General features: G+C 37.4%; 1 protein-coding gene across 2 annotated transcripts in view; it reads right to left on the bottom strand.

The window, feature by feature from the left end:
* Window positions 1–12,618, bottom strand: part of JAZF1 (JAZF zinc finger 1) — a 181,454-nt gene that overhangs the window by 18,367 nt on the left and 150,469 nt on the right. For both annotated transcript variants that reach the window (XM_056482689.1, XM_056482690.1), the window contains exon 3: window positions 9,448–9,644. In XM_056482689.1, the coding sequence (XP_056338664.1) occupies window positions 9,448–9,644 (197 nt within the window). The remainder of the gene's footprint in view (window positions 1–9,447; window positions 9,645–12,618) is intronic.

Below are 12,618 nucleotides of genomic sequence, written 5' to 3'. Positions count from 1 at the left end.
CCCCAAAACTAGTGATGATTTTATGAGTTGCTGTAGTCTAGACAACTCGGTTACTTTTCAATTAAATTGTTCCTTGGGGAGACTACTGTGAAAATTCCCATACAATTAATTACAGGTATGTGCAATTAAAATACAATTCAGCAGCACAGTAGCTTTACAATTGCTGGTGCAATTTATGTCTGTATCAAACAAGAATGCTCTGAAGGGGCTGGGAAGACGAAGTACAACACACAGGAGATTATATATAATACATATAAGGCTACCTGTAGTGAATGAGATTAAATAAAAGGTAGTGTTAAATTTTTGTGTGCCTTCTCCTCTGGTAAGATTCAGAATTCTACTAGAAAACACAAAATTTAGCACCTGAGCTAATTTTCCCAGAACATATTTTTATAGCAAACTGGGCTCAACACATTTTTACTGCCAAGTTAAAGGGCAAATCAGAAATTTAACAGAATTATAATGAAAATGCACTGATAAAGCAGGAAAATGAAGAAAAACAGAAAATGCAGCAAAAAGTTGAGAAGAATCATGGTTAAAAAAATTCAACATGTATTTTCCCTCACAGCAAAGCCCCATTTTCCCCATCAGCTATTTTCATATTAGTCTTATTTTTCTCTATATACATTTAAAAATGTCCTTTTAATTTTAAAAGCAATTTAAATGGCTAGAAGCACCACTTTCAAATAACATCATTTTGTGAATATAATATAGGCCTTTTTGTACTTAAGTTTAGGATGGAGTTAAACAAAGGACTAAGCAGGGGAGGTTATCATAACACATGTCTTTATGTAAACCATAGGAAAGATTAGTCCCATGAGAATCTCCATAATTTTGCTCCATCTTCACAAGTTTACAGGCTTGGATCAGTGGAAATACCAAACCTCTGAAAAATTAAGACACTCATAGGTCATGTCAGCTTGTCTTGCACAGCCCTGCAGGAATCCTCCAGGATCAAAGTGGATTCCTCCTCTTAGTGTTCAGCCAAACTGCAGAGCAGGTACCCAGGTAATCACACAGCTAGAGGTCAAAAATGCCCAGGTTTGATTAAGTTAATGTCTTGGTCTTCAGGATAATTTCAAGCTGTTGGGTTTGGAGCTATAAATTAGTCCAAGACATGAGAACACTGTTGCTGTGCTTACAATATGGAATACTCTCTGCTCTGCAGATCCTCCAAGCCTAGGTCTCAGTATGTTCTGGGAATGCAAGTCTTTTGGTTTGGTTTAATCTGAGTAACCAGGTTAATACACAGTCTTGTCTCTCTAAGGAAGCCAGATAATCATCTGACAGCTGATGATTGCTAGGAAAGGAAAAAAAAACTCAATTTCTGAAGCACTTAGCCAAGCACAGTGATGAACACTTGAAGATTTTTCACTTTGGATTACTGAAGAAAGAGCTAAATATGTACAAGTTTACAGCCTGGCTCCCTGAAATTGGAATGTGACCTCTATCTCTGAAAAATCAACCTTTAGCTGTGGGAATACACCCCACCTGTTCTAAGAAAATCCCTATAGGAAATAATTGCACTTTAACTTATATTTTTCACAGTTATTAGAAACCTTCTATTATAGCTTTATTCCTTAAGGTAGAAACTGGAAACTACTACAGATGTCTCTTGTCATTCTTGCTTAGTCATGACCTCAGCCAAAAAAAGCTCATGTTAAAATCTCTTACCATATCTAAGCACACACATATACTATAGTTAAGTCATACATTGATCAACTGCTTTTCACAATGTCATTCATTATTTTTTCATTATTTTTTACAAGAACACCCATAAGGCTCTGTTAGAATAGGTGCCTCAGATTGCTAAATGCTGGGCAATTATATGTACACCATTATTTAGTGTGCAGGATTAATATATGGCCCCAAACCTGCAATTAGATGGAACCATTTTGGCTCCAATAAAGAAAGTTCTCTCCCATCATCTACATAGAAATGTGAAAATCCAGCAACAGAGAAGCACCTCAGAAGGAAATTTTGTCAGGGACCACAATTCAGTTTCCACAAGGTATTTTAACATAGATTTTGTCATACCTTGCAGGTCTGGAATATCAAATGTATTCAAACATTCATTTTGCTGAAGAACTGAATTTGGTCTTCATTTTATGAAGTATGGGTTACTTATTTGCCCAAAGTGTTTACTCAAGAATGAGTCCATATATCTGATTTTTTAATAAAAACAGAGCATAAATGTTCTTCAGTCTCTGAACAGGCAAAAAATTTAGAAGGTTCTAGACAAGTAATCAGGCGGTTCCTCAGACATCTGAAAGTTTTTCAAGCTGCAACAGAGCTTGGCTGATCTGTGCTTTACTGTGCTGGACACCCCATAAGTCAAACACACAAAAATGTAACACTCTCAGCCCACTTCTCAGCAACAATTTAATACAACAGCCCTAGGATTTGATTTAACATTTCTACTTTTCATTCTTTTTCCAATTACATCTACATGATACTAGGCTACTTTAACATGAAGTGTAATAATTAAATTTAAGCATTTACAGGATGCTAACACAGGTGAAGAATTTTTGAAGTGAATGGCTAAAGCTGAGTTTTTGTGACTACATAAATTCTTGAGCTTGCAACTCTGCAAGTGATGAGTGCTCCATTCCAGTCTAACAAAGCACTTGTTATGTGCTCCAAGTCAGGGAGCATTTACTTCCTCAGTGTTGGGGGCTAAACATTAATCATGGGCTTGAAGCACACGTGACTTAAAAAATTTGATTTTCTAACTGCTATCAGTGTGTACTTCTTTCCACTCTTTGTCCTCCCAAGTCTAATTTCAAGCTCCCTTAAGATCTAATCAAGGAATATTTTGCAGGGCACTTTGCTCAAGAAAATAAGCCCACCACAAAAGAGCAGAATCTCTCTAGCTGTAGCAATATTGAGTAAATCCTCATCACCCAAAGAGAAAGCTGTGGCAGATTATCAGCTGAATAACAGATTTAATGGTTCATAGTTACTCTGATTCATCCTAACATGGAGTTCAGAAATGCCACCTGCTGACAGCAGCCAAACAGATTCTGCTATAAATAGCAGCTCTGCAACAAATTCAACTATGCATTAATAGCATATCCATCAACACAAAAAGTTTTGAGCACCTAACTCCTCCTCCTGTAAATCTTCAATTAATTTGTGGGGGGAACAGCCCTGTTATTTTACATTTCTGCTGTTCACTCTGGACTCACACAGCAGTTCAGCTGAGCAGATCTCCTTTTCTTGCTGGATTCTGTTTAATGTGCTGCTCTGTGCAACAGCTGTCTGTGCCATATGATTACTTCATTGTTGAAAGCCTGACATATGGAAACTCTACTGAAATGTTAGCTGCTTTGATACCTATGAAGAGGAATGAGCTTTTACATTACAACAACGCATTTTTTCAACAACTTAAAGTAAAAAAAATGGAACACACATTTAGAATCTAAACCATATTAGTTTCCAGCATGTGCCTGTTACTCCATTTCAATGCCCGATTCCAAAGGCTGGTTACTATTGTGGGTTTGGTTGCTATTACTAGCAAACAATGGGTGGTTTTCTTTCAGCTTTTGCATTCTTGGAAAAGAAAAGGGAACAGATTCAAGAGGAGGCCCGTGGGATTCCTCCATCAGTTATCCATGAAGGCAAATGCTATCCAGCAGAATTGCAGGAATGGTATCTCATGTCACTGAGATAGCAGTAGATGAGATAACCAGGTTTATTGGAAAAGTCACTGACTGCCACACAGTGTTTCACTTCTCAAAATCAAAGCTTCCACAACAGACAGCTCCTTAATGGACCAGGAGAAAGGTGCATCCTTGTGGATCAGTTTCTGAGTCCCAAATGCCTTTGGTAGGTAAGGAAAGGAGCTCCTTTGTTGCAATATGCAGACTTTCCTCCCCTACAAATTAGTCACCCATAGAGGGAACAATGATGCTCTAAATTATGTCATCAGCAGCATGAACAGTTGGTAATACAGAAGGAAGCTATAGTTTTTTGGTCACTGTTTTGCCAGTATTTGCATTTGAATCCTGAACAAAATCCATCTGAATCAAAGAAGATACTAATAGTCTGAGTTTTTTTTTTATTTATTAATTTTATTGAGTAAAAATCTATATCTACCTTCTAGAAAATATTCAGTCTTAGAAGATATTCCCTAATGATGTAAATGGGATATGATTCTCTTAAATTTAGTTACCTAAACCTGAATCAAACACAAATATATTTAAATGTACTGCAAAGATATAAGAATGTAATCACTCTAGGTATGGAAAGTATTCTTAATTACATCAGGCCCTGAAAATAAGACACTAGGGGAAGACTGATTTTTTTTTTCTTTTGATTGAAAATTAATTGAATTTTACTTTCTGTTACAGAATGACATATTATCTTAAGTAATGTTTCACCACTGGTATGATTTATTAGACAAAAATTGGCCTATTTCACATAGTGTATTCTGACTGAAATAGTGCAGGTTTAGGACTGCTGACAAAGCTGCAAAGCAATCTTGATTTCAGTTTTAGCATATGCATCTACAAAACTGCTCATTTATTATAACTACTAAAACATCATTCAGATAGTATCCTCAGATGGTAAATGAAGTGATTTCTACATCCACAGTAATAATTTGACAGCCTCAGTGATATTTTTTTCAAGTCTCATAACATTACTTTGCTGAATTTTTAGACATATTTGATTAAACTATCAGTGTTTAAATCTTAGACTTCTTAAAGGTTACGGCAAATCCTACAAAGTATTTTTTTTTTTACTCCAGATTAAAATGATTTACTACTTTCAAATTTTACCAGAAAGGAAAAATAAAAAATAAAAAAAAAAAGTTAGGTACTTTCTGTGGTTAGAAAATGGGGTCACATTCATAAATACTGAGACTGGACTGGTGGAAATTTCAAGGAAGTCTGACATATTTATGAAAGGTAAAAACTTTCAAATGCAATCAATCAAAACTGACTGAACAAATATGACTCCCCAGAAAGGCATTTATCCTAATTAAGAAGACAAACCAATAGTTAGTCACCTACTCAAATGACAGCTGTAAATCAAAATGGGACTTGCCAATTCTCTCATGGTCAGCCTGTGACCACCCATGAAAACTGCACTCTTTCATGTCCTTCCCAAGTGGAAGGGCTGAGAAATGGCCACAGCTGTTCCAGGCAACCACAGCATCCCCAGCACTTGGTGCCAGGACTGGCTGCCATCCACTGCCCCAAATGATCAGGCAGTAAATAGGTCTATAAACCTATTAAAACTGCATAAATGTTATAACTTGCAATCTATTAAAATAAAAAATAAACAGGAAAGGATGTCTGAGAGCCAGCTTCTTCAGAGCAAAATGAAATGCTAAGTATGAGGTATTCAAGTTCTCCAGCTTTTCTTTTTTTTTCTTTTTATTCCTTTTTTTAATTTTTTTTTTGGTGCAGGGGAAGGTGGGAGGGCACAAGACTTAGAGTTGAACTATTAAAAAGCCAGTTGGTGGTATTAAACTCTTGCTTTAGGATTTATAGGAAGGCAAAAAATTCACTCCAGGCTGAAATTTACTATTCCAGGCCAAAATTTACTATTCCAGGCCTAGAATAGTTAGAGAAACAAACAAAAAAAAAGGTCATAAATATAAAGGAAAATAATAAACACAAAACAGTGGTTTCAGATGATTTTTGGCATTTCTTCAATACAGAAGGGGCTTAATTTTTGATTTTTTTTAAGTCTGAGATTCATCACTATGAATTAGTTTCCTAACTAAAATTTGGAACAGGTTATTTTAATAATTAATTCCCGATAAGTTGCTATCACTGGATCTCTTTTAAAGCTTTTCAGTATGAAGAGATACCATAGCTTTCAAAGGAATGTCAATGCTCTGACTTACACTCAAAAGCCAGGAAGTTAGGGGTGGAAATTTCATCTGTGAGCCACACAGATGTATGAAAACATTTAAATAAATTAACAACGTATGTTAAGGATGCAATGCCAGCCCCATTTTCACCCATAACTAGACTTCATTAGTTTTGTGGGTTTAAAATTGACATTTAAAAATAAAAGCAACATAAGTTTTTGTGACTTAATTGAGTGCTCCTTAAATAAAGAGATATTTCAGTATTTGCAGACTGCTAACATCTTTCCAAAATAAGCTGTGTGCTGGTGCTACTTTGCTCTATTTCCCTATCACCCTAAGGAACCTTTATTCCTGATGGAAGCCATTTCTTTTGCTAAATCCTGCCTGTGAACTCTAACAAGACCATTTAAGCCCTACTAAACAAAGTCTCCTGGGAGACACTATTGTTAAAATAAAAACTGGAGCAAATTCTTAAAGTGAACTTTCAGCAACCATTAGAGGATGCAGGTCTTAGGAAGAGGAGGAAACTTGTTATAGGAGAGAGAACAAAAAGCCAAATGTAAGCAGAGAGCATATGTCAGCCACCCTGAGGGAGCAGAGGGGAGGTACAGAAAATTAACTACTGGATTTCTACTTTCCACCAGCACCATAAACAGGCTATTTCAGGGGACTAACACAGATAAATACATGTCAACCCCATTACCTGAGAAGAGCCTTAAAGAGCACACTTCTATGCTGAATATTTCTGCTTCTCCATGAATGATTTCCTATAGCAAGAAGCAGGAGGTGCTTCCATGTGCACAAGCAGCATTGATGTGTGTCAGTCTGGACTCTGCTCAGCTCCCAGAGAATGAGGCCCCACAGCCTTCTGGCACAGATTTTTACTGTAAAACTTAACAAACACTCTCTGCAGCTGAAATACCTCGAACTGCTTCTTATCAGGTTTCACTAGGGTTTGAGCCTGGTCAATACACAGATGAGAGACCATTGTATGGAATTGAACTTTGCTGAAAACTTACAGCAGTAGCTTAGAACCATCAGGAGTGGTGAGACATCACTGTGAGGACATGCACAACTGTGAGTGGGACCCAGGCAGCTCCTGGCTTCACCCAAGCCAAACTAACACCCCTGGGAAAGCCAAGATGAGCAGCAAACCAAAAGGGAGGACAGTACTTGGAAAAGGGGACTCAAATATTAGTGTGGGTTTTGCTTTCTATGTTGAACAAGAATGACAAGATGCCCTATGTGACAGACACTCTCTGCTGAGGAAGATGTGTATTTGTATCCCACCTCACCAGCCTGTAGGGCATGATTCCCCTCTGGCATCTGAAGTGGCAGCACCCTGTGCAGTGACAGTAATGCCAGGCACACTGCTGAGCCCTGCTGAAATACCCAACAACTGAGACAGGAGATAAAAAAGGGAAACAGCCATTCTGAGAATGTAATGAATTAACTGGGTCAGAGCAATCCCATTTTGTTACAAAGTACAGGTCTAAAGGAGGGTGAGGACAAGATTACAACAAACACAGGGCATAAGGCAACCTAAGGGAAAATAACCTCTTGGTTTTCTCAAGTTACCACAACATACACGTTTACCTGCATTCAAAGATGAATTAACAAGTTTTCTTGGAGTACAAATCAAACAGGACTGCATGGAAGGAATACAGCAATACTCTTCATTCTCACTGGATGCAGTGGAGGGTATGCCTGTATGGCTTGAAAGCTGTGTAGGCACTGTGAGGCTGAAATGTAGGACAATTTACATACTCTAAATTGTTTCCCTGAAACAGATCTTGCCTAACTACCCTTTTTTATATCACCTTGCTAGTCAACTGCCATATACACTTGCACTTGAGGGCAGAAGATTTGCATGGGCCAATAAAAGACATGTGAGCTGCATATCTAAAGTTAGCCCCTAGCAGTGCCTCTCCAGGCACTGCACCCACAGAAACTCAGCCATGGCACAACTCTCAGCACCTCATCTAAGTTAGAAAAATCCTACACTAAGTAAACACTAGGGAAAAACTGTAGTTGTCAGAAAAAGATGAGAAAAATGGAAATTCTGGTCTGAGGCTGCTGAAATGCAATGCAGATAAGAGTAAATTTTAAATTTTAAAAAGAGTCTTAAAGAAAGAATATATGTTTTTTGCTACTAGGATGTTACAAAACCTAGCTTTGGAACAGGGGTCTAAAAGGGAACTTGGAACAGAGGGTGCAGAAAGTGGAAGCCAGTATTATTTATAACCTGGTGGCAGGACTTGCAGAAATGCAGCCATAACAAGCTGATTCTCTTAACTGCAGGTAAAACAACATTCTGACTAACTTTAAAAGTTTGGAAAATATATAAATAATAAAAGTATTTTGGTAGACAGAGGCTGACTTTTTTTCTTTAGTATTTGATGGAACATGTTTCAAAGAGCACATCACTAGTCAATATTGCTGAAGGATGTGCAAAGTTATATTACCTGACCACATCATGAATTAGCTTTCTCAGGAAGAGCTGTACAAAAAGTAAACAAAAGAAAGAAAAAACTCCTTGCCATCTGTAGGATGTCAAGGAAATGAATCAGTTTGTTTCAAACAGAAATTAAGAAAATCTAACATTTCCTGAATTACATTAGACTTTATCACTTAGCATTTTTCAACGTGCTTCCCTTTTTCATAACCAGGGACACACTGAACAACCACTTCATTTTACAACTTGCAGACCGAACATCTCAAGGACTGCTACAACTTTTCCATTTAATCATTAATACTAAGACATGAAATAGCCTATATAAAAACATGTGGCATAACAGTTTTTCAGGGCAGTGATGCTCATGTGATTTCCTTCTAAGGAGAATGTTTGAGTCTATTTATTAGAGAGCAGAATAGCCCTATTAAAGGCATTAAGCTTTTTAGAAGAAAGTACTGGTGTTTAGTCTGAAGTGTACCAGAATTAGCTGACAAGATCTCTACCTAAAGTAAATCAGACAGACTTAGGCCAAGAGATCTGGTTCAGGGCAGCAAGCAATTTTCAGTTACTCTAATCAGTGTGAAAAAATTCCCAGGACTTTTATACCTTGGAAAACCACTGGAATATTAGCTTTTGAAGGAATATAGATCCCCTTTTCCATTTATTTCTTTTTATGAACATAGTTTCCTAATAAAAGTAATTTCTACATGATGACAGTAGTAGAACATTCTTCCCTGACCATTTACTAGGAATTCCACTTTCCCCCACCAGAAAAAAAAGGAGGGAGGGATGGGGTAGGGGAAAGACACTGTCCAATACTGACCAGTTTTTTTAAATTTTTAACTGACAATGTACCATAGGCAGAGCTCTCCTACTGATATGTAAAGGATCCTTCACACATAAGGAATTTCTAGCAAGGTTTGTTTCTCCATACAATAATTTCAGCTGCAACATTCAAAGTTAGTATCCTTCTCTGCTTTAGCAAAGAATTTGGAAAAGCCCAAACACATTTTAGGGACTGCAGACCAAATGTAAAATGTCACAAAGCTTTTCTGTTTTATTTTTCGGGGCGCTTCTTACCAATGCCTCAGTATGTCTCCTGTTCTCCAAACGCCACATTGCACAGCTGCTCCCTTTCTTTGGGATGAATTAAAGAGTAGGTGCTTACCTGTAGGAGTACTGCTGCGAAATGAAGAGGAGGGAGTGATTGGAGGGGTGACTGGAGGAGTAAGGCTTCCACTGCTGTGGCGAGGTGGAGTAGATACATTCCCACGGGACACTGTGCTTGACAAAGTCAAAGAGAGTTTTGGCTGAATCTTTTTCTTCAAAGACTCCTGCTCACGTCGAGCTGCATCAGTCATAAACCTAGAACAAGGACAATCACGAGGATGAGAGCTTTGAACCACAGTCCTCCAGCAAGCCTTAGATAAATATAAAGTATTTTCTGCCCTCAGTGACCCAATGGAGTTTCAAACTCAGCCAGTGTTCCTCTGCAACACACAAATTTACAGAATACAAACTTCTCCATCAACAGCTTTATGTGTTTAACATCTGGGCCATTTCCTTCTGATTTCAATAAAACTCAAATTAGATACTTGCATCATGTGAAAACACACAAGTTTTTTAAACTCCAACCAGAACTCAGCATTACAAACAATAATATAACGATTGTACTTAGTCCATTACAGTAACTACATTCAATAATTCTGTGTAAAAGTAGCTGAGAAAAATGTTGGTAGCAGATTACCTTCAATCTGAAGGTCAAAGGGATAGAATTAATTACTTTGTGAAGATACATAATTTTCAAAAGGATAATCACATCCTTTGCTATGGGTTTTAGACAATGTTGCCAGCATGAAAGATTTCTAATTAAATTGTGATTCCTCAAAGTGGATTTCCCAGCTCTTGAAAACCAAATGAGGTCTCTCTGTAGAACTCTGTACAGGCATCTCAAGATTTATCTCTGTGGGGTGCTGGGAGGGAATCCCACCAGCATGATGCAAGGTGTGCACCTGTAGTGCTGTAATTCTTGCAACTCTTTGCATGGGATATCTCATCTGGAATAAAAAGTGCTTTTTTCACTTTTATTCTGTTTCATTTCAAAAAGGAACAATTGAATAGGACCACTTTTATTCCATGTATACACAAAGAGTTACACCAGAAGACTGATGCTACTTTAAGCTGACATTCCAAGCATTGCTGCTGGCACCTTTATTAACTCTCACTTGGAAAGACTGGGGCTCCTCCACAAGAATATCTCTGCAAGTCAGACTTCATGGCTTAGCATTCAAGAGACATTTTAATCCTTTGTCTTTCCCCTCCACTACATATGGATATACATTAATAATTATGGATATCTTGAAGGATTCCTAAGACAGGCTAAAGGAAATCACCTTGTCAGTACAGCCCTCTGTCCTTGGGGCTGAAGTACAAACTACACCTGCCAGTGAATAAAAACAATATGCACTAACACATGATACAGAATAAAAAAGTTAAGTTACATCCAGGCATTTGTTTGACCATAGTCTCAAAACACTATGGCATAAAATTTTAGGAACCATTAGAGCAATAAAGATGCATTCTGTCTGCCCATACCATGAAGCCATTAATAAGTGGATCTTTGCCATGATAAGTAACATAACACACAGGCATTAATAAACAGGTATGTGACATGACAGCTTATCTTCTTTGAACTGAGACAACAATACATCATGTCAAGCCCAGATGTGGCATTTTTATGAAGTTAATATTTTAAATGCAGATATCCATAGTAACAGTTGAGTGTTAAATTTTTCTTCTTCAACCAAGGGTGCAGATGATATTGACAAAATGGAAGTCTAAATTTCATTCAAGAAAATATAATTAAAAGGATCTTAATAAAATGGTCATTCAGTACACCATTTTCTTTCCTCTAACTAGGAAATGTCTAATTCACTATTTTTGCAATTTGTACTATGATGTATGGTTGCTTCTGGATGGGAAGCCTTATTCCTTAAGAAAATGTTATGGTAACATTATAAATCCTTGAAAACTTGGAAGATAACTTCAACTGTAAGATATTAAAAGCAGCAGCATGAAAGTCGCTCTTTAGTAAACTCAGCCACAAATAACAATGTTAAAATAATATTGAGTTATAACCACTCTGGTTGAAGTCCATAAAAACCAGGAAAATGTGAAGTTATAACTGAAACTTCTCCCTGTCCTCTTAACTCATTCCCATTTGGGCTAAGGATGTAAAGTAGATTCCAAAATGTCATTTGTTGTCTACACTGTGAACCTGAGAGAAATGGAAGACAGAGTCTGTTGAGAAGTTAAGTTTCCAAAATCTCACATATGGAATTAACCTTTCCAAATAGTCCCATACATGTTTGCTAAAGCACTGGTAGTGCTGTGGGTTTGAGAATGAACCTTGTCTAAATGGATTAAAAGAAAACATTTTTCGATATTTTAACTGAAATGCAGTATTGTACATGTGTCTGATTATGGCAGTGTTCTTCAAAGCTTAAAATATAAGTGTTGTAATGATAGATATAGAATGACATTTCCAACTAAGTCTTTAATTTTCACATTGGAAGCCCATTATGGCTGCAACATCAAGTGTTCACAAATGAAACATGCTGGAATTAGGGTTGAATACTGGTCTCTAAACTACATGCCTGCATACAATTTTCCCTGCCTCATTTAAATGCACAAGATGTCTGGGAAACAGGAAATGACCTGTAACTAAAAAAGGCAGCTGTAAGACCACTTAGGTTAAATCTCTTCTTCTGGATAGTCTGTCTCACCATCTTCAGATCCATCTCTTTGCTGAGCAAAGCTTCCTCTGCTATTTTCGAATTATTACCTACATAACCCTGCCCCTCTAGTTCCACTGTGCACATTTACAGACACCTTTTCTGTTGCACACGAGTTTGTTTACACCTCATAATCCTCTCTCCCTCAAACCAATACATCACAGAGGTGCAGTGAAACAAGGAGGATCATTCAGCTCCCAGCCATTCATTGACCCTGTTTTGAAAAGCATGGGGTTTGTTTTCTTTCTTGCCAACAGCTCACAACATAAGGCAGGAACAAACTCTTTCTAAAGAACTCTCTTCTACACCTATTTTTTCTTTCCTCACCCTTTCAACCTTCCTAATTATTCAACTCCCTGCTCCAAAAAACATAGGTGCAGTGATTTCTGAATCAAGTGCTTGCAGCAACTTTAATAAACATGAGCAAAATACAGTTTTCCCCCCTCTTCTCATTCGCTGGAATGGTTCAAGTATTTTTATTGAAACTTTCCCAAGAAATTCAGCCTGAAGGAGACACCCAGCATGGAAAATTTCAGCCCAAACAG

The sequence above is a fragment of the Oenanthe melanoleuca genome, chromosome 2 (genome assembly GCF_029582105.1).
Source record: "Oenanthe melanoleuca isolate GR-GAL-2019-014 chromosome 2, OMel1.0, whole genome shotgun sequence".
In the NCBI taxonomy this organism is placed as follows: domain Eukaryota; kingdom Metazoa; phylum Chordata; class Aves; order Passeriformes; family Muscicapidae; genus Oenanthe; species Oenanthe melanoleuca.
Note: the sequence above shows the minus strand (reverse complement) of the source record. Positions and strands in the feature narration are given on the sequence as shown.